Genomic DNA, 22,392 nt, shown 5'->3' on the forward strand with positions numbered 1-22,392 from the left:
CGCATAGCCAGCCCTGCCTTTTGTGTTTAGAAGCTGTAAGCACAAGACCTTATAAAGGCACAGCAGGGTGGTACTGGGCTAGTGGCTAGAGAAGGTTGGGCCCCCACCTGCTATGGTCTACCCTGAGGAATCAGTTGGTGGTATGGACGTTGTCTTTGGGTAGGGTTGGTTCCAACTGTCATTGTCCTCTAAAGATTTCATCTGTAGATGTGCCAGTGAACTGATGGGGTCTGGTCACAGCTCCAGACACAGGTTTCATCTGAAGGCTATTCTGCAGAGCCCCTGGCTGGGTAATCACCTAGCACATCAGCATGACCCAAGGAGGAGTGGTGTGGAGAGGGAAAGTCAGGAAGATCTGGCAGACCCCACTGCCTATGAGCTGAGACCTTGATCCCCCCTTCATCATCTTCGCCTTCCCTTAGAGCAGACGCTCACACCTTTCCTTAGCATCTCGGGGTGTTAGAGTATGGAGAGGAAACAAGGACCCTGAGCAGAACAGAGTCCCGTTAGGGGATCTGCAGGCCAGTGAAAAAACGGTCAGAATGTCAGCAAACTACTGCCAAGTAGTTGGTTTCCTTTAATGGGTGGCATTAGCATTGTGGGGAATAAGATTTCAAGTCCTCTGGGCTGGGGCAGAAAAGGAGGGGTGGGTGGTCCTGCACGGGCACAGACAAGCTGCTGCTCCTTCTGTATCCACACAGCCCCTCGGCAGCCATGCCTCTCAGCTTGGATTTGCATCCCCAAACCTCCCCACCCCTTTCTGGATGCCATCTTCCCCCACCCCCAACACACACCTGCTGTTCTGCTCCCTTTGTTTGCCTTGGCATAGCTGAGGCTGACTGACCTTCGTGGAAATTTTGCCAAAAGTCAAAAGACTGGAAAAGGAGTGTCCTGTTGAAAGTTCAGTTTGATTCAATGAAGCCAGGTTTCTGTTTCTGACCATGCTGAGGCACTGGTGATAAGTCTCCTGCAGCCTCTTCAGTCCAGGGGTGTCTCCTATAACTTGGCCTCAGCTCTTAGGGTCCTCTAGGACTTGCCTCCACATTTGTATCCCTTCAGAGCTCAGAGGATGCTTTGTAAGGTGACTGCTGTTCTGAGGAAGTCTGTGACCCCTCATTACTGCCCCCCAGGAGGCCAGAGCTTGCTCAGCATTAGAGGAGGTCACTGGGTGCTGTTTGAACCCAGTGTTCTCTCTGCCTTGGCCACTCTCAAGCCCACTTAAGTTCCCAGCCAGCTGCAACACCTATCCCCTTAGGAGACTCACAGGGCTGTGGGAAGCAAGACTTGTTTACATTTCAAAACAATTTAAGCAACATGAAATCGGCCCTCATCCACACTGAGCAGCAAGAGGGTTGGCCCCGGGAGTTTCTGAAACAATCTCTTCAGTCTTCTGGAGGTGGCAGGTCATGCCCTCTTCAGTCCCTTTCCTGTAGTGCACCCCTTTTGTCTCTAGCTGGGGACTCAAAAGGAAAACTTTGTCTTTACTGTCCTGAGGGCCCACTACTCTGGGAGAGGACACAGGCAGGAGGGACCCACAGCTGGCAATGGGGAAGAGTGGAACCCCAGGCCCACCTGTCTCTGGAGTGCTATGACAATGGCATGTGGGCAGCAGCCCTGTCCTGCCTGTAGGTGGAATCTTCCAGGGAATGGTAAATAACCCGAGGGATGGAGGGATTGACTGGCAAGAGGAATCTGGAGTATGCTGCCGGAAGGGAGATGCCCCCTTGGGTGTGGGAGGGTCTCTGTGGTCCACATGTTGGCTTTCAGGATGTAAGGAAGGAGAGGATCAGGGAAGATTTGCTTCTGCCCAATTGAAGCAACTGGCTGGGTGTAACTCAGCAGTGCAGGGCTCACCTCACGTGTGCAAGCCCCTGGGATAGGAACGGATGATGAGAGGAGGAACCAAAGGTCTCCAGTAGTGTTGCCACAGCTTTTAGGGTCCTCGAGACTTGCCTCCAAATCCTTATCCTTTCAGAGGCTGGCTTGTAAAACGACTGCCAAGCAAAGACTGACACTCAGGATCTCCTCCAGGCCTTTGGAGGCCAATGCCTGGTCAGCTTACCCAGGAGAGAACAGCATCTTTCTCCATACTGGAAGGCTTTGGTCGGCTGTCCTGGTCACCTCCTGTGTACCCCAGGCACACTGATATTTTTTGGGAAATGTGGCAAATAGGACCAGAGAACATGTTCCTTCCCCTGAGCTTTTCCTACCTCATTCGCCCTCCCAACAAAGCCTAAGGGCTTTTCAGTCCGGTCTTTTATTTAGAAACCTGATTGCTGAAGAACAGGGGTGGCGCCATCTCCAACCCTTCTCGCTGGGATTGTTTGTGAGGTGATAGTAAGGTCTCCCGTTCCCTCAGTGACAAGAGACAGTCAGCAGACAGGAAGTAGGGGCTCCAAGGGAGAGGCAACAGCTCCCTAAACCAACGGGGTCAAGGCAGGGTGGGGCAAGGTGGGGTTGGGAATCTGCTTTCTTGGGAGTCTGAAAAACTGCAGCCCCGCTGTTCCTGCCACGCCCACGCACAAGGTCTCATCAAGTCTCTGGGTAGAGTGGGGTTAAGTGCTAAGAAGGTGGGGGACAGGAAAAGCTAAAGGAGCAAAGGAAGGTATGTTTGGGGAGCGAAACCTATAGCCTGGCCGAGGCCTTAGGTGGCTCCCTGGGACTGCAACAGGTCTCCCTCGTGGGTCTTCACACACCCTCAGGCTGGGCCCCTGAAGTCCAGTGCTGGGCTCCAATCTGCCCTTTGCCTCCAGGGCCCCAGGGTGGGGTAAGGAGGCAGAGCTGGTCAGGACGATGCAGTAATCCTTAAAGGGCCTAGCAAGGTGGTCTCAGAAGTCAAACTCATCCAGGTCCCCTGTGTCCTCTCCACCGGGAGAGCCCCATACACGGCGGTAATTGCTCTCCAGCTCACTCTGTCGCTGGCGTTCTTTATTGGCCTCTTCTGCTCCCTGCACCTGGGAGGAAGGAGGGGTTGAGCCAAGGAGACTCCTGTGCTGTGGGATCTAGGGAGGTCCTGAGACCTCGGAGGGAGGCAGGGACTAGGGATGTGGCCTCCCAATGGATTCTCCTGAGCAGCAGCTGAGGCTTAGCGTCACCTGGGACAGGAGGATGGGGCGCACAAACAGGTATGGCTGGCATAACCAGACCCTAATTTGAGCAGCACAGTGGTGTGTGCTGCGGCTCAGGATGTGGGTAGGATGTCTCACCAAGATATTGAAGAAAATCTCCTTAAGGTTTCTTGTGTCCTCATCAGTCAGCCAGCGTGTGTCCTCCTCCTTACCTTCAGCCCCGGGTCGCACAATTTTGATCTCAATCTTGCCTGGCAAGAGCAATATGGGTGGTGAGGAGGGGAAGCTGGGAGCTTTAGAGTCCCCTGCCCTCCGGGTGGGTCCCAAGGTGAGGTGTCCAGTCCACCTTGACCCAGCCCTGCCACTCCTGTGGCAAGCCCTTCCGACAGCTCTAAGCACCGCCCTTCAGGGCCCACCTTCCGCCGTGAGCCCCTCCCTCTCCAGCACTTCTGTCACCAGCCCCTCGATCTGTTTCAGCTGTGGGTTTTCCCGGTTCATCTCCAGGACAGTCAGGTCCTGATTGGGGCCTCCATGACGGAGCTTGGTGACTCGGACCCGGACTCTGTGCTCAGGCTCCTCCTCTTAGAGGGGAAGACACGGGGAGACACAAAGCAGAGCCATGGTGACTCCGGGGTGAAGGGCTGTGAGGTGGCCTCTCTCTAAGCCATGGGTGAAGGGCTGTGAGGTGGCCTCTCTCTAAGCCATGGGTGAAGGGCTGTGAGGTGGCCCCTCTCTAAGCCATGGGTGAAGGGCTGTGAGGTGGCCTCTCTCTAAGCCATGGGTGAAGGGCTGTGAGGTGGCCTCTCTCTAAGCCATGGGTGAAGGGCTGTGAGGTGGCCTCTCTCTAAGCCATGGGTGAAGGGCTGTGAGGTGGCCCCTCTCTAAGCCATGGGTGAAGGGCTGTGAGGTGGCCCCTCTCTAAGCCATGGGTGAAGGGCTGTGAGGTGGCCCCTCTCTAAGCCATGGGTGAAGGGCTGTGAGGTGGCCCCTCTCTAAGCCATGGGTGAAGGGCTGTGAGGTGGCCCCTCTCTAAGCCATGGGTGAAGGGCTGTGAGGTGGCCCCTCTCTAAGCCATGGGTGAAGGGCTGTGGGTGGCCCTTCTCTAAGCCATGGGTGAAGGGCTGTGGGTGGCCCCTCTCTAAGCCATGGGTGAAGGGCTGTGAGGTGGCCCTCTCTCTAAGCCATGGGTGAAGGGCTGTGAGGTGGCCCCTCTCTAAGCCATGGGTGAAGGGCTGTGGTGTGGCCCTCTCTAAGCCATGGGTGAAGGGCTGTGAGGTGGTCCCTCTCTAAGCCATGGGTGAAGGGCTGTGAGGTGGCCCTCTCTAAGCCATGGGGTGAAGGGCTGTGAGGTGGCCCCTCTCTAAGCCATGGGTGAAGGGCTGTGAGGTGGCCCCTCTCTAAGCCATGGGTGAAGGGCTGTGAGGTGGCCCCTCTCTAAGCCATGGGTGAAGGGCTGTGAGGTGGCCCCTCTCTAAGCCATGGGTGAAGGGCTGTGAGGTGGCCCCTCTCTAAGCCATGGGTGAAGGGCTGTGAGGTGGCCCCTCTCTAAGCCATGGGTGAAGGGCTGTGAGGTGGCCCCTCTCTAAGCCATGGGTGAAGGGCTGTGGGTGGCCCTCTCTAAGCCATGGGTGAAGGGCTGTGAGGTGGCCCCTCTCTAAGCCATGGGTGAAGGGCTGTGAGGTGGCCTCTCTCTAAGCCATGGGTGAAGGGCTGTGAGGTGGCCCCTCTCTAAGCCATGGGTGAAGGGCTGTGAGGTGGCCCCTCTCTAAGCCAAGGGCTGCTTTGGGTAGAAGCTCCACACCTCATGCATGTGATCCAGGGTTGGAAAACACACCCTTCCCCAGAGGCAGACCCCCACCCCCACCCCAGCCTTCCATCTTCTATAGGAGAACAGCTGTTTCCTAAAAGCCAGGCCAGGCTACCTGCACCTGCAGAAGTGTCCCTTTATGGAGCAGGTTGGAGAGCCATAGCTCGGTTTTCCACAGACTTAACAGCCTTTCGATGTTTACCAGAAAGGTAGATAGAGGGTTGGAAGCTGGAATGCCTTCTCTCTGCTCCACTCCAGCAGAATCCCATGAAATGAGTACAAGGAGATGTAAGAAGGACCACGCAAGTGTGCCCTGGCTGGTGGTGGCTGGTGCCAACAGGCCTGCCTATTCACACTGACAGCCAGGGACCTTCCTGCTGCAGAGAGCCCCCCCCATACCTGCCTGTTTGTCCACCTCCCACCATGTCCACTATGGAAACCCACAAACTGCCTGTCTCCTCTTCTGCAATCCCCACCCATGGCAAGGCCAGCATAGAGCTCCTCCTTCCTGATGAGCTTTTCAGCGTCCAGACTCAGCTCGTTTAGTCCCTGCCTATATGCCAGGCAGAGCACCAGGCAGTGAGCATGGAGCAAACCAGAGACCAGGCCTGCTCTTCCAGAAGGCTGGCTATGAGGTGTCTCTGCAGGGAGGACAGTGTGGGGAGGAGCTGACACTGCACAGTGCTCCCGAGGGAGGAGGGAGGAAGCACAGGCTCTCACCTGTAGGGTGCGGTGATGGGGGAGGCTTTTGGGGGACAACTCTCCTTTTCTTGTATTTCTGGACAAGCTCTGGACTCTGGCTCTCCTGCAGCCTCTTGATGAGTTTGTCCAGAGTGGATGTCAGAGCCAGTATTGCCTGCTCCCGCTCGGACTCCTTCCTCAGCCCTTCTGGGTCCAGTTCCTTCTCTGTCTGTGAAGCCCAGTGAAGGTGGCAGTTAGGGGAAGAGAGATGGGGCATCTCCCCTTTAGACTAAGGGCAGCCACCATGCTGGGAGCTCCTGTCCTTTGCACTGTGGCAGTCGCAGGAGGGGTTGCTCACCTCCTGGATGATGTTTTCCAGCTCGCGCTCCATGCCAGCCTTAACCTCTGAGCGCAGGCGCTCTCGGTCCGAGGGCAGCAGCATCCCCTCCAACTCCTTCTCGAACTCTCCCAGGAGCTGCTGCTCATCCTCGTCGTCCTCCTCCTCCTCATCGTCACCATCCTCTTCTTCCACAAGACCCCGGGGTTCACCACCCTTTCCCTTCGCCTCCGCTTCCCTCTGCGGGGCCTCTGTGGTATCATCTCCAGGCTGCTCCTGCCTTATGCTTGGCTTCCCTGGGTGGGGAGTTGGGGAGGAGTGGTTCAGTTGGAAGGAGTCCTTCGTAATATTGGGGGGGGGCAGGACAAGCTAGTGGGGGCCACAGGAAGGGCAGAATGGGAGCTGGTGGCAGGACCAGGCTCTACTGGGCCAGTTTGTCCCAGGTAAAGATCTCTCCCCAAAGGAACACAATGAGGAGGCGGGTCCCACTGGCCCTGGGCAAGTCCGTACCTTTTCTGCACCTTTTAGCTCCTCGATCAATCGAATCAAGTCTGCAGGACTCCGGATGAGTTTGACCTGCACATTATTCTGAAAATCTGAGATGAAAAAGAGAGTGGGTGTGGGCATTTTGCATTTTAAATCATCTCTTAATTCCTGAAGAGAGGCTTGGTGGGGCGAGGGGTGAGGACCACAGTCTGCCTCAGGAAGCCTGCAGAAGGCAACATGGTGGGCATGTGAGTGGCAAAGCACTGCCACCCCCCCCTCCCAAAAAAAAAACCCTTAGTTTTTATTTTTAGAACCATAGAGGAGATTCGGAGCCTAGGACTCCTCCTTACTGGAGTCTGCTTTCAGCTTCTCAGTTCTGGGCCTCCTGCTGTGGAGGACAGATCCCTTTACCCTCCCCCATTCTATAGGTGGGCAAACTGACAAGACATGGCAGGGGAGTGCAGGTAAGTGCCCTTTGACCTCCTTAAGTGGTCCTGCTGATCAGAAAGAAGCTAAGGGTGAGTGGGCTTACGGGGCCAGGCCGTTGGATGGCTCAGAGGTAAAGCTTCAGTGTGCGAGAGTCTGGGTTCAGGTCTTGGCCCCAGAAGACACAGGGAGGCAGGGAGGAATGGACCTGATGTCCCAGCTCCCAACCTCCCGAGCAGCTCAGCTCTCCCCATCTAAGAACTGAGGGAGACACAGGTGACTAACCAGTGGGAGGGGCTGGAGCTGGGTCTGCTGCAGCCTCATGGTTCAGGTCCTGTTCCTGATGAGGAGAAAGGTCAGACTCAGGTGTGAGGGCTTGTCTCTGCCCTCCATGCTCCTTTCATCCCTAGACAGACAGAGGTCACCTCGTAGACCTTGGCTTGAGGGACCCTCCCCATCCCAGGGCCTGGGTCCAGGCTCGTCAGGGACAGCGGAGAGGCCTGATCTCACCCCTGCCTGTGCCTCCTCTCTTCCTGCAGCCTGCTCCTCTGGCTCCTGAAGCATTTTCCAAAACTCTGATTCCTTATCTTCCTTGGCGGGGCTCACATCTGGGGTATGGAGAACAGAGGAGAATATGGAAAGGGGGCAGAGAAGAAGGGAGCAAATTTGGGGGGATACACTCCCTCTTATCCTGCCTCCCACAATGTCAGCACCGGACAGGAAGACAGGGAGGAAGGTCGTGGTGGCCAGCATCACGACTGGCCAAGGCCTCATCCCACCTTCTTTCTTTGGGGGTGCTCCGGCAGCCTTGCTCCCACTCCACACTTGGTGGTCTGTGTCCTGAACTTCCTCTGTGACTTTCTCTTCATGCTGCTTTGACTCTACCAGAAAACCAGTGCACCCCGGCCAGGGATGAGTCAGTGCCTGCGGTGCCCACAGCGCCCGCCCACCTGCGTGTAGGTCTGTCCCCGCCTCCCTCGCTGTCTTGTGTACTCACCAGCTTGCCTCTGGAGGTAGGCCATGTACTCGTCAGGCTGCAGGGCTGGGTGACATAGAATAGCCTGTGGGGCAGCGCTGGCTGGTGGGCGGAGGAGAGGGTGTGGGCAGAGCCTCGATGTCCGAATGCTCAGTACGTAGGAGCAGGAGAAGGGTTCATCTACTCGATCGATGTAGTCCCCAGATATGCCCGCGCCCTCGTCACACAGGAACTGTGGCAAGGCAAGAAGGGAGACTCACTCGTAAGAACCACCAAACCACCTTTGGTTCTTGGAACAGCAGCTATCTTTTGTTAAGGAGTCCTTACACCTGGTGCAGACACCAGGGCACAGCGTGCAGACGCAGAACCACGATTGTGCACATGACAGGCTACACAGTCAGTTATCTGGTTGTCACACAGACCCAGCAAGGAAGGCAGCAGGGCCCCAGCTCGGTCACCCAGGACGCAGAAACTTATCAAATGATGCAGTTAGACCCTTTCTCGGGTGGCAAGAATGGAAGATAAATTAGGCGGCTTCACTTACATTGGCAATCTGCATCAGTTCCTTGTCCTGGATAAACATGGTGTGTTGGGGCTGCTGAGGTGGCTCAGAGTAAAGCTGCTTGCCACCACGCCTAACGGCTTGACCTGGATCTCCAGTGTCCCACATAGTGGCCGGAGGGAACCAACTCTCAATTGTCTTCTGACACCCACATGTGTGCTCTCTACCCAGCAGCACACAGTAAGACCAGAGAGACAGAGACACCAGTGTGGTCCCTAAGCAAGGACAACATGCACTCACGAAGTCACTCACAAAGTCTTCAAAGAGCACAGTGGGGCAAACCTATAACCCCTTCACTCAGGAGGCCGGGATTGCTGTAAAGTCAAGACCAGCCTGGGCTACAGTTTGAGAAAACAAACTAATCAAACAAGTGAGCTTAGGTGTAGGAGTGCTCTGTGGGCTATAACTATAAACTAACACTAGGGAGGCTGAAGGGAGAATCTGGGTTCAAGGCTAGCTTGGGCGACAGGGTAAGATCCTGTCACACACGCTAAATAAATAAATAAATAAATAAATAAATAAATAAGCAAGCAAGCTTGCATTCTAATAATAAGAAGGTAAATAACCAATTTTAAAATGTGGAAAGAGGGCTGCAGAGATGGCTCAGTGGTTAAGAGCACTGACTGCTCTTCCAGAGGGCCTGAGTTCAATTTCCAGCAACTACATGGTGGCTCACAACCATCTGTAATGGGATCTGATGCCCTCTTCTGGTGTATCTGAAGAGAGTGACAGTGTGCTCATAGATATTAAATAAATAAATAAATAAATGTATCTTTAAAAAAATGTGGAAAGAGCTAACCAGATACTGCTTTAGAGAAGAGTAGCCCTGACCCTGTCCAGGAAGTGCCCATCAGAAGGAGCCACAAGAGATGACCTCCGCCACACTCACTACAGGGGCCACACCAGGAACTGGCCAGGATACCTCACAGACTGCAGGTGGGCTTGGAAAACTGAGCTGCTAGCTTGGAAAAGGTTAAACCTCAGAAGGTCAAACAGGGATGTGTGTGCGTGCATGAGTGTGTGTGCACAGGGGTGTGTGTGTGTGTGTGTGTGTGTGTGTGTGTGTGTGTGTGTGTGTGTGTGTGTAAGCAACAAGAACTGTTAACTACTGAACGATCCCACAGCCCTGACTTCATTTTTTAATTTTCTGAGGTTAGCATAATTTATAAAGGGAATGGTAGGAGATAGCTGGACAGTTAAAAGGTGGTAACTAGGAAGGACTATTACAGGTCAGTATAGCTCATGAGTCCTGATGAGGGGCCTCAGTGGGTAAAGCATTTGCCCTAAAAGGGTGAGCACCTAATCTGGAATCCCCAAGCTATAGAGACTCCTACAGCAGGCTGGGAGGTGGAGGCAGAGTCCCTGGATGCTTGAGTGCAGCCAGCCCCGAGACAAAGCAGCAAGCAAAAGTACCCTATTTCAAATGAGATGGAAGGTGAGGACCCGGGCCTGAATTTGTCCTCTGACCTCCACACACCTTGGCAAGTGCACAGCCACATTCAAATGAAAAAACTATGACGCACGCCTGTCCTCAAGGCACTTGGGAGGCTGAACTCAAGGCCAGTCTTGGCTACGCACGGAGACTGTGGAGCATGGGGGTGTACAGGACCAGACCGACTGAGTACCAGGCAGGGAAAGTTGGCCCAATGTTGAAAACCTGTAAGTGATATAACTTCAAACTAAAAGAGCATCAATACATTAAGAAGAGAACATTAAAATGGCCAAACCTGCCGCTGTGGTGGGAGTTTTACCCTTTGAGAATGTTTGGCTGACTTGGCATGAAGCTAGACAATGTAAACGATGGAACAGAGCCGATCTCGGAGACGGGGCTTGGGCCAGGCCGTGGCCAGCGGCTTGTCTAGCACGGGTTTCATCTCCAGCACTGGACATTGAATACACAATAGTGTTGCCCCTTCTTACCTTAAACTCAGTGATCCTCCTGCCTCAGCCTTCCAACTAGTAAAACGATAAGGGTACCTTGACCATGCCCAGCACTGGTGAGAATGCAGAAGTCAATAACTTCAGAAACCTCACTTTCAAATGCAAACATCGAGTTAAAAGAACAGCAGGCACACATGCTCGATGCCAGCACTCCGGAGGAGGAAGATTAGCAGTTCATGGTCATCCCTCGCCTCAGAACAGTTCAAACCAGCCTGAGCCAACAAACAAACAAACAGAAAACCAAAACCAAAACCCACCCAAATCTGGGGAACCAGCAGCTACTACATGAACTATCTAGGAAGTCCGGTCTTGTCTAGCCCCACCTCGCCACTGTCAGTCTGACTCACAAGTCTGACTCCACTGTGTGTCTTGGGTCCCACCCTTTGGTGACTATGTGTCACACTGACACATAGTATAGCCATCAACCTAACACAAAACCCAGGCTTGTGCTGTCTGGTTTGGCCTTAGTCAGAGAAATGTGTTTACAATGGACGGTCGTCTGGTTCTTTGGTTCCTGTGAGTCCTCAGTGTGCAAGCCTACACTTGTGGTGCACGCACAAGGAGGGTTACTGCTGAGCTGGCCTGGGGATTTACCAAAATGGCCAACACAAGGGAAGGAGAGGCACCGCCAGATCTCCAGGCCTTTGGAACAGTCTTTCCTTTGCCCACTTATATGCCAACCTACAAGGATCATGTAGACCCTGCGGGGACATGTACTGTTCAGCAAAGGACACCCATAAGCAAACCTGGAGTCTACAGTGCCACAAGGAACACTGTCGGCGGTGTTTTAAACAAACAAGTCACTGGCAAGAAAGATTCTTGCCAAGAGGATTAACGCTCGGATCGAGCATGGGGAAGATCTAAGAGCCAGACAGCTTCCTGAACAGGTGAAGGAAGATAAGAAAGAAAAATGAGGCCAAAGAGGAAGACACCTGGGTTCCACTGCAGCACCAAGATACACCCAGAGTAGTTCCTGAGGACTGACAGGAAGTGGCCACTTCCTGATTATTGTGGCTTTCTGTGGGGGAACAAACAACCTATACGGTAAAACACAAGGAGACAACAGACCTAAGTAGACACAACAAAAAATTCATTCACAGAGCACAGAACTTGGATGTGAAAGAGATCTGACACACCCTTGCCCCAGCACTTTGAGGCTAAGGCAAACCCTCCCCAACCAGCCAAAGACAACAAAAGTAAAACATGTTTACATAATCACTAAGAATCGTACTGAAAATGTAAATGCTATATGTTAAAACCGGAGGGAAGCAAGCAAACATGTTAGGCAGCTTTAAGGGCATGTTCACCAGAGAAGAGGCAGGAAGTGAACGATGTAATCCTTCTGCTCAGGACATTGCAGGATGGGCCAGGAGCACAGCCTCTGGTTAGCTCAAAGCCAGATTCATTCAATCCTTGGTACCAAGGAGAAAGGGTTATAAGAATAGCTACACAGCCACCAGGATGGTCTCTAACACTTGAATGGACAAGTCACTAGGGAACCAGCAAAGGGAATGCTGGTTAACGTGTAAAGGAGCTGGGCACGGTGACGCACGCATGCCTTTAATCCAGCACTCGGGAGGCAGAGGCAGCCAGGCCAGCTACACAGAGAGTAGTTCCAAGTACAGAGTGAGTTCCAAGACAGCCAGGGCTACACAGAGAGGCCCTGTCTCAAAGACAAAACAAAAAAGTGTAAAGGGGACAAGAGACTCTTTTTGGTTTGTTTAGAGACTGTCTCACAATGTCTCGCACCCTGGCTGTCCTGGAACTTAGTGATCTTCCTGCCTCTGCCTCCTCTATGCTGAGCTTACAAGAGATTCTTTTTTTTTTTTTTTTTTTTTGGAGCTGGGGACCGAACCCAGGGCCTTGCGCTTGCTAGGCAAGTGCTCTACCACTGAGCTAAATCCCCAACCAAGAGATTCTTAAAGACAAGGAAACTCATTCATCTTTTCTTAAGAGACATCCAAAATAAAACCATCCTAAAAAAATTCTTTATCTGATGTGTAGCCAATGATCAGTCAAATTCCTAAAGCTTAAAAATACACCAGGCTGGCAGGCTGTGCAGAGACCAGCATCCTTCCATGCTGGGCGGAGAGCAGTTCCTAAGCCAGGTAATTTATCAGTGCATCCCAATCCCCCAGGTCTCTTTCCAAGAAGATGTTCTACAAACACTCTGCAGGTACGAGAGGACCATCCACAGCAGCATTTCTGTGTTAATGAAAGACTTAAGACAGCACGCACGCACTCGCGCACGCACGCACTCGGGACCACTCAGAAGTGAGGCTGCAGATGTGGGACAGGAAAGCAGCGTCCGTCTGAGAGAGCTGGAGTTCTTTATGTACTGATTTGGAAAGAGCTCACAGGAATACGCTTATAAGAAATGTGCTTAGAGTCACATTTAAAAGTCTGTGGGCTGTGGGCTAGAGTGGTAGCTTAGTGGTTAAGAGCACTGGCTCAGGGGACCTGGGTTCAACTCCCAGCACCCACATGGCAGGTCACAACTGTCTGTAACTCCAGTTGCAGAGGATCTGACGCCCTCACAGACAGCAGGCAAAACCCTGAAATGAAAAAAGAAAAAGGCTGTGGACTGGCGCCATGGCCCAGTGGGTGAAAGAGGACTTTAATTTGATCCCTGGAACCCATGGTGGAAGGAGGAACAAATTTCCAAACACCCTCTGACTTCCACACTCGCACTGTGGCACACATATGTGTGCACAGACACTCATGTGTGAACACTCACACACTCTCTAGTAGATAGAAAGTTTTAAAAAAAGATTTATTTATTATGTACAGTATTCTACTTGCATGCATGCCTGCACACCAGAAAAGGGCACCAGATCCCACTACAGATGGTTGTAAGCCACCATGTGAATTGAACTCAGGACCTCTGGAAGAGCAGTCAGTGCTCTTAACCACTGGGCCATCTCTCCAGCTCCAGATAATAAAGTTTTAAAAAGATGTATTCATCTTTATTTTACGTGTGTGTCTTGACTGCACTTGTGTCAGTGCACCATATGTGTGCCTAGTGCCTGTGGGGGCCTGAGTAGGGCATCGGATCTCATAACAGATGGTCGTGAGTCACCAAGGGGGTGCTGGGAATTAAACTCAGGACCTCTGGAAGAACAATTAGTGACCACTGGGCCATTTCTCCAGGCCCCAGAATTTCTTACCAGGTAATGGTGGTACAGGCCTTTAATTCCAGCACTTGGGAGGCAGAAGCAAACTCTGTGAGTTTGATATAAGCCTGGTCAATAGAGTGAGTTCTAGGACAGCCAGGGCTATATAAAGAAACCCTGTCTTGAAAAACAAAACAAAAGAAAAAGAGAAAAAGAATATGTTCTAGAGAATTAAAAAAAAAGGGGGAGTGGGGAAAAACTCAGACTGGGGAAATGGTTCTACAGGAGAATAGGGCCATCTAGCAGCAAAGCAGCAGCAACAGCAGAAAGACAGACAGATGGATGGACAGACAAACAGACAGGCAGACAGGCAGATGGACAGACAAAGGGAGAGAGAAAGAGGAGAGACAGGAACAGATGAATAGATAGAAAGAGGGAGAGAGAGGGAGGGAGGGAGGGAGAGAGAGACAGAGAGAGAGACAGAGACAGAGAGAGAGACAGAGAGAGAGAGAGAGACAGACAGAGACAGAGAGAGGGAGGGAGAGGGACGGAAGGATGGGGAGGGAGGGAGGGAGACTGCCTCAAGAAGATGGACAAGAGCCAACTCCCGAAAGTTGCCCTCTGACGACCACACATATACATACACTAAATTAACCAATTAATTAGTTTTTTAAAATTAGGCATGCTCCTTGAGAGTTTATGAAGTTAATGTACACTGATGCCAAAACAAAATAATGACAATACAAGAGAACTGAAGACCAATTTACTTATGGAAAATTGCATAAAAGTCAATTAAAATATTAGGGTTCTCAACAGGCATCTACTAAAACACATCATGGCATCAGACTAAAGCTTCTGCATATGGAAAGTAATCAGAAGAGTAGGGAACAGTGGCTGGAGAGATGGCTCAGTGGTTAAGAACATGTACTGACTTGCAGAGGACCTGAGTTCGATTCCCAGCACCCACATTAGGCAGCTTACAACTACTTGTAACTCCAGCTCCAAAGGATACCCCTAACCTCAGGCACATGCACGTAACAGACATACACATGCACGTTGATGTAAATAAATAATATTTTTTAAGAGTGAAGAGGGGCCAGAGAGACAGCTCACTCAATGGGGCACTTGCACCAAGTCTGATGATCTGAGTTCAACCCTGGGGATCCACAGAGTATAGCAGGAGAGAACTGACTCTCACAAGTGGTCCTCTGATCACCACACATGGTACACACACGTCACACAAATACAACCTGCACACACATGTGCACACATGCATAGCAGATAAGATGTAGTGAAGAATGGAGACAATCCTCAGAGTAGGAGAAAGCATTTGCAAACTTGTCGAGGGATTAATACCCAGAATATACAAGCTCACACAACTCAAAAGCAAAAACCAGACAACTTGGTTAAAAACGAGGAACAAATCTAGCAGCATCTCAGAACTAAAAGAGAAGGGAACAAAAAAGCAACAGACCAAATTAACTATTTCACCAAGACACAAACGGCAGGAAGTACTTTTTTACATGTTCATCAACTCTAGTTATCAGGAAATGCAGACTGAAACCACAGTGAGGTATCACCTCAGTCCAGATGTAACAGTTTTAACAGAAAGAGAAGACACCAAGAGGCAGCAAGGCTGTGCACAGCAGGAATCCCTGAACACTGTGGTGGGGACGTGAATTCCTGTAGCTATTATGGAGAGTTCCCAACAGCCATGCCTGGTGTGAAGAAGGGCTGACGTGGGATGTGATGAACCACAGGGGACAGACTGCTTGCTTAGCATGCAAAGCCCTATGGCTGCTCCCTGGGATGAAACAGGGCACTCTGGTTCCTGCTTATACTCACACACTTGGGAGGTAAATGCAGGAGAATTTGGGAGTTCAAGGTCATCCTCAGCTACAAAGTAAGTTTGAGGCCAGCATGGACTACATGAGACCTGCCTCAAACAAGTAAAGTAAATAAACAAGTAGGAGAGAGAGAGGAGAGACAGAGAGCGTGATAACGACACATTGCAGGACAGTCAGGGCAGCCGAGATACGGGCACAGTCTAAATGTTTATCAACTGATACGTGAACAAAAAAGTCTGCTGCAAGGGGCTGGAAAAGTGTTCACCCCCACCCCCACCACGAGTTTGCTGTGTAGCCAGTCTAGCTGAATCGGTAACCTCCAGGTTCAGCGAGAGACCCTGTCTCAAGAAATAAAGCAAGATGGCTTCACGGGTAAAGGCCTTACCAAGCCTGACTGACTGTTCGAGCTCTAGGACACCAACAGAGGAAGTCTGCATGTGGTTCTGACTTCCACATGCACACTGTGGTAGAGGACCTGGCTTTGTTTCCCACAACCTACATGGTGGCTAACAACCATATGTAACTCCAGTTCCAGGAGAACTGATGCCCTCCTCTGGCACCAGGCACACATGCGGCACACACAGACATACATTCAAGTCAGAAACTCATATACGTAAAATATATATACACATAAACAATAAACTTTTAAAAAACAGTGCAGAGTTTCAGAATAAGACACCCAACATAGACCTCTGGCCTCTATCAATACCTGTAATCAACACACACACACACACAAGACGTATATAGCACACACATACAATGTGACTTAACTGTGTAACAGAATGCTGATTTGCCATTAATGGATAAAATCTTGTGGCTTGTAATATTGTGGATAGGCCCGAGTCGTTCTCCTAAGTAAAACATAACCCAGACACAGAAAGACAGGTAGGTACCTCAGCCAACACTTTAACTGGATCTTATAGCGGTAAGCACATTAGAGTGGCTCTCAGAGGCAGGGAGAACAGAGCAGAGACAGGGAGCAAATCTGAGTAACTGCCACTGCTTTAGAGTCAGGGATCCAAGGTGTGGGTCCTGCTAGGCAGCAGGCAGCGGACAGCAGCAATGCACTGCAGCTGCTTCTCTTTCCTTAGGGACAGGGTTCACTGTGCAGCCTTGACTGACCTCAAACTCACCATGTAGACCAGACTGGCCTCCAACTCACTATGTAGAACCAAGAACTAACCAAGAACTAGTGAGGAGCTGGAGAGATGGCTCAGTGCTTAGGAGCACTGACTGCTCTTCCAGAGGCCCTGGAATCTGTAACTCTGGTCTAAGGAGACCATGTCTTCTAGTTTCCACACTCAAGACACCAGGCATGGACATTATATGCACTTATAAATGCAAGCAAACATGTACCAAAACACATACAAAAATAAATCTAAAAAAGAATTCATGGAGGCCCACCTGCTTTTTAAAGGTTTTTGCACGGCAGACAAAAACAAAAAACAAAACAAAACAAAAAATCCCCATCAAACAACTACAACAGATGGGGTAGAGGCAGCTTGCAGAGGAGGAGATGATCTTCACTATCTAAGTATCCGACAGAGGAATTAGATATTTACAATCTGTAAAGGACTCAGCAGCTACAACAAGAAAGTCTAAAGACAACCAGTAATGAAATGAGCGCTAATAACCATGAGAACCTATCAACCTCACCAGTCTTGGAGAGGCAAATAAAACTGCATCCAGATCCCACCTGACCTTACCCTGAATGGTGGTCACAGACGAGCAAGTGACCTCAGATGCCTCAAGGCTGTGGACCAGAGACCCTTCCCACACCCTACATGGATGCACGGAGACCCTTCCCACACCCTACGTGGATGCACAGAGACCCTTCCCACACCCTACGCGGATGCACAGAGACCCTTCCCACACCCTACGTGGATGCACGGAGACCCTTCCCACACCCTACGTGGATGCACAGAGACCCTTCCCACACCCTACGTGGATGCACGGAGACCCTTCCCACACCCTACGTGGATGCACAGAGACCCTTCCCACACCCTACGTGGATGCACAGAGACCCTTCCCACACCCTACGCGGATGCACGGAGACCCTTCCCACACCCTACGCGGATGCACAGAGACCCTTCCCACACCCTACGCGGATGCACAGAGACCCTTCCCACACCCTACGTGGATGCACAGAGACCCTTCCCACACCCTACGTGGATGCACGGAGACCCTTCCCACACCCTACGTGGATGCACGGAGACCCTTCCCACACCCTACGTGGATGCACAGAGACCCTTCCCACAACCTACGTGGATGCGGACGTCTCTACAGACGTCAGGATGGAAGTCCTCTAATACCAAAAACAGCTGTGTGCGGTGCTGCACGCACTGAACCGCAGCACTGGCAATGCAGAGACGCGAAGATCTATGTGAGTTTGGGGTCAGCTCAGTCTATACAGTGAGCTCTGGGCCACAATAGCTAAGTTGTGGAAAAAGCCAAGGTATCCAAAAATCCAGAGGTGTAGATAAAGAAAAGGTGGTCTATGCACATACAGTCGAGTTATGTCTTCAGCTATGAAAGAACTAAGTTGTGCTGTGTCGGAGTCACTGTCCTAGTGCTGTGAAGAGAGCCGTGGCTATGGCAGGTTTATAAAGGAAAGCGTTTAGTGCATCATGGCAGGGAGCATGGTAGCATCATGGCGCTGGAGCAGCGGTTGAGAGCTTTACATCCTGATCCACAGGCAGAGAGAGCTTGTGCCTGGTGTGGGCTTTTGAAACCTCAAAGCTCAGGGCTGGAGAGGTAGTCAGAGGTTAAGAGCTCTCACTGCTCTTTCAGAGGTGCTGAGTTCAATTCCCAGCAACTACATGGTGGCTCACAACCATCTGTAATGGAATCTGATGCCTTCTTCTGGTGTGTCTGAAGAGAGTGACAGTGTACTCACATCAATAAATAAATTAAAAAAAAAAAAAAAAAAAAAAAAGAAACCTCAAAGTTCATCCCACTTCCTCCAACAAGGCCATACCTCACCTCCCAAACCTTTCAATCCTTTCAGACATTCCACTCCCTGTTAGACTAAGCATTCAAATACACAGGCTTTTGGGGGCCATTGTTTTCTAAACCACCACATGGTGTTTATAGAAAAATGTACTTAACAGAAAGTAATCACCTTAAGTGAATTAAGTCATTATCAAAAATGGCAAATATCTCATTTTTCTCATATTTGTGGATCTTAGATTTTATTCAGATCCATGAGCGCGCTCTCTCTCTCTCTCTCTCTCTCTCTCTCTCTCTCTCTCTCTCTCTCTCTCTCTCTCTCATACACGCACGCGCACACACACACACTCACATGTATACAGACACAAGAGTAGGGGTGAAACTATACGGGGGACAAAGCCAACTGCAGAGAGGGCGGGTGTGGGAGGAGATGGGAGGAGGAAGTGGGTGAATACATTTAAAGTACATTACACATTTACAACAATGTCCGTGTGAACCCCACCACGGACAATGAATGTATGTCAACTTAAAAACATTATTAAAAAATAAAACAGAGGGAGCTGAAGAGACGGTCCATCAGGGAAGAGGACATGCTACTCTTCCACAAGACCAGAGTTCTGTTCCCAGCTCCCACACTGGGCAGCTCAAAGAGACCTGTAGCTCTAGGAGGAATCCAATGCTTCCGATCTCTGACTGCTGAGGGACACACGCGCACACACACACACACACACACACACATGCACATGCACACGCACACATTCATGCATACGCTTAAAAATAATACAAATAAATCTTTTAAAAAATGAATAAAGTAAAAATAGTGGCTTAAAGAAGGAAATTTGAATGTTTCACCATAAAGAAATGATAAATATTTGAGGAGTTAGATATGTTTATCATTATTTAAACATTATCTGGTATGTATATCTTGAAGCATCACATGGTAATCATAAGTGTATGCAATTTTATGTCTGTCTTCTATCTGTCTATCTACATACCTTATTTTATTTTATTTTTTTTCTCGGAGCTGGGGACCGAACCCAGGGCCTTGCGCTTCCTAGGCACGCGCTCTACCACTGAGCTAAATCCCCAACCCATACCTTAACAGGTTCTCTCTGTGTAGCCCTGGATGTCCTGAATCTTGATGTAGACCAGGCTGGCCTTGAACTCATGGAGATCCACCTGCCCCTGCCTCCTGAGTGCTGGGATAAAAGATGTGCACCCCACGCCTGGCCCTTTAGGGATATTTAAGCATCATTATGAGGCACGTTACTATGGAAATATAAGGAAGAAACAAAGATCTTTAGAATATCACTCAACTCACTATATAAATGATCAAAGATGAAAAAACAACACAAAAAGCACAAGATCATGTTAATGACCACAGGAGATAGACTGGAAAATTCCATACTATCTATCATCCAGCATGGACAGCCAAGGACTCACACCAGGGAACTTCATTTTCCTGATGAATGGCGCTTAAAGCCAAAACCGCAACAGTAGAAAAGCTACTGGAAAACACACGGACAATGAAACGCCCCCTTAGAGCCAGGGACAGGGTTAGAGAGACGGTCCAGCACCATGAGCACTAGTTGCCTTTGCAGAAGACCTGGGCTTTGTTCTGGCGCCCGTGTGGCAGCTCACAGCCGTCCTAAGTCCAGTTCTAGGGGATCCTTCCCTTGCTGGGTATGCACATGGTATGCATACACACATGTGAAACATTCACACACGTAAAATAAAGCAGGTGCATCTATCTAATAAAGCCAGGAGGGCTGGGTACAGCAGTGTGAGTCTGCAATTCCCCCCCAGGGAGGCAGACACCGGGAGATCCCTGGACCTGGGGCTCTGGTCAGCCTAACTGATGGGCACCAGGTTCTCTCAGAGATGAGGGCGTGCAGTAACAGAGGAAGAGCCTAACTGCAACCTCTGGCCTCTACACACGTGCATACACACAATGCACAGGCAAATCTACAAAAAACCTGAATCAGGAATAAGTCAAGGGTGCCCACCAGCACTAGCTCTATTACTTCAGAGTCATAAGAAAACTGAAACATGTAAGGGTTAAAATAAACCCCGGCTGGGTGTTATAGCATGCCTTTAATCCCAGCACTAAAGAGACAGGCAGGTGGATCTCCTATATGTCTGAGGCAAGCCCGGTCTACAGAGTGAGTTCCAGGCCCTCCAGGGCTACATGGTGAGGCCTGTGTCAATTTAAAAAAAAAAAAAAAAAAAAAGGGTTGGGGATTTAGCTCAGTGGTAGAGCGCTTGCCTAGCAAGTGCAAGGCCCTGGGTTCAGTCCCCAGCTCTGAAAAAAAAAAAAAAGCTTTTTTTTCCGCCGCCAGACGCCGCCGAGGTCGCATGCGTGAGGTCTGTCCACCGCAACCGACAAGCGCTACGTTGCCTCTTATCTGCTGTCCGCCCTCAGGGGCAACTCCAATCCCAGCGCCAAAGACATCAAGAAAATACTAGACAGCGTGGGCATCGAGGCGGACGGTGAACGACTCAACAAGGTCATCAGTGAGCTGAATGGAAAGAATATTGAGGATGTCATCACTCAGGGTGTTGGCAAGCTGGCCAGTGTGCCTGGTGGGGCTGTGGCTGTTTCTGCTGCCCTGGCTCTGCAGCTCCTGCTGCTGGTTCTGCCCCCGCTGCAGCAGAGGAGAAGAAAGATGAGAAGAAAGAGGAGTCTGAGGAGTCGGATGACGACATGGGATTTGGCCTGTTTGATTAAGTTCCCCTGCCAATAAAGCCTTTTTATGTAAAAAAAAAAAAAAAAAAGCACAAGAAATGACAGACATTTAAGTGTGGTAAGCATACCTATAAGCCAACACTCAGTAGGCTGAGGCAGGAGGATCATAAATTCAAGGCCAACTCAACTACATAGCGAGACTCTCTCAAGGCACAAAGAGGACCAGTTGTGGTGGTGCTCACCAGCAGGATTTGATGTAGGAGGCAGAGGCAGAAGGATCATGAGTTTGAGGCTAGCCTGAACTACACATTTTGCCAGGCGATGGTGGTACACACCTTTAGTCCCAGTACTTGGGAGGCAGAGGCAGATGAATCGGAAGCTCTGGGTTAGGCTGGTCTACAGAGTGAGTTTCAGGACAGTCAAGGCTGCACAAAGAAAACCGTCTCAAAAAAGAAAGAATGGATGGGCTGGACAGATGGCTCAGTGGTTATGAGCACTGGCTGCTCTTGCAGAAACCAGGTTTAGTTCCCAGGAGTTTATAGCCATCTGTACCTCCAGTTCCAGGGACCTTCACACACTCTTTTGGCCTCTGTGGACATAGCATGCTTGTGGCACACAGACGTACACGCACGAGAACACTCATTCGCACAAAGAAAGAAAACTAATACTTGGGTTAGAGAGATAGCTCAGTGGGTGTGGTGGTTTGAATAAGAATGGATCCTGAAGGCTCCCATTTTTCTGAATGCTCAATCAGTAGGCAGTAGAACCATTAGGAAGGATTGGAAAGGTCAGGAGGTGTGGCCTGGGGAAGGACATGTGTCCCACTTGGGGTGGGCGCTGAGGGTTGGAAAGCTCCGACCGCTCAGGCTCTCTCCCTGCTTGCAGATCAGGGAGTACTGCGACTGCTGCAGATTCACGCGTGTGCTGTGCTGATGGACCCGAGACCACGATCAAGCCTCAGTCAATGCTCTCCTTTACAGGAGTGGCCTTGGGCAGTGTGTCCACAGCAACAGAACACTAAAAGAGCAAGTAAAAGCACTTGCAGCACAGGCCTGGCACCCTGGCTCGCCTGGGACCCCTCAAAGTGTCCACCGACCTCCACATGCATACCATGGCTGGCCCCTATCCATCATCACAACACAGATCTGAGACACATATACACACAACCATAATTTTGGAAGTTAAAAATGTATCACAGAACGTGTGGTGAAATCTAGACCTTTGGGACTGCCAGCAGGAATGTGAAAAGATGCAGCTGCAGTGGAAAACACGACAGATCCTAACTCTGTAAACAGACCACAGACAGCCATACTCCCCTCCTCAGAGAGACAGAAACAAACCCTGAAACACAGTCAAGCAGACGTCGATCATCAGCCTGCTGAATTACTCACCGTAGCTCCGAGCGGGGGCAAGCAGGTGTGCACCCAGCAACAGATGAGCATGGGGACAACAGGGGATAGCTAGAGAAGATGAAGCCACAAACAAATACCTCTCCCATAGATACTGTGTCACG

General features: G+C 50.7%; 1 protein-coding gene and 1 pseudogene across 2 annotated transcripts in view; one reads left to right on the forward strand and one right to left on the reverse strand.

The window, feature by feature from the left end:
* Positions 1–1,269: 1,269 nt before the first annotated feature.
* Positions 1,270–22,392, reverse strand: part of Os9 (OS9 endoplasmic reticulum lectin) — a 29,480-nt gene continuing 8,357 nt past the window's right edge. The window contains exons 6-15 of one of the 2 annotated variants that reach the window (XM_032913556.1): positions 7,803–8,013; positions 7,585–7,686; positions 7,316–7,413; positions 7,091–7,145; positions 6,404–6,489; positions 5,915–6,190; positions 5,596–5,785; positions 3,485–3,649; positions 3,207–3,319; positions 1,270–2,954 (exon numbers count right to left, since the gene is read on the reverse strand). In XM_032913556.1, the coding sequence (XP_032769447.1) occupies positions 2,829–2,954; positions 3,207–3,319; positions 3,485–3,649; positions 5,596–5,785; positions 5,915–6,190; positions 6,404–6,489; positions 7,091–7,145; positions 7,316–7,413; positions 7,585–7,686; positions 7,803–8,013 (1,422 nt within the window). In that variant the 3' untranslated portion in view covers positions 1,270–2,828. The remainder of the gene's footprint in view (positions 2,955–3,206; positions 3,320–3,484; positions 3,650–5,595; positions 5,786–5,914; positions 6,191–6,403; positions 6,490–7,090; positions 7,146–7,315; positions 7,414–7,584; positions 7,687–7,802; positions 8,014–22,392) is intronic. The other variant, XM_032913564.1, reaches the window with a different exon arrangement.
* Positions 8,296–20,968, forward strand: LOC116885591 (annotated as a pseudogene).

The sequence above is a fragment of the Rattus rattus genome, chromosome 1 (genome assembly GCF_011064425.1).
Source record: "Rattus rattus isolate New Zealand chromosome 1, Rrattus_CSIRO_v1, whole genome shotgun sequence".
Taxonomy (NCBI): Eukaryota; Metazoa; Chordata; class Mammalia; order Rodentia; family Muridae; genus Rattus; species Rattus rattus.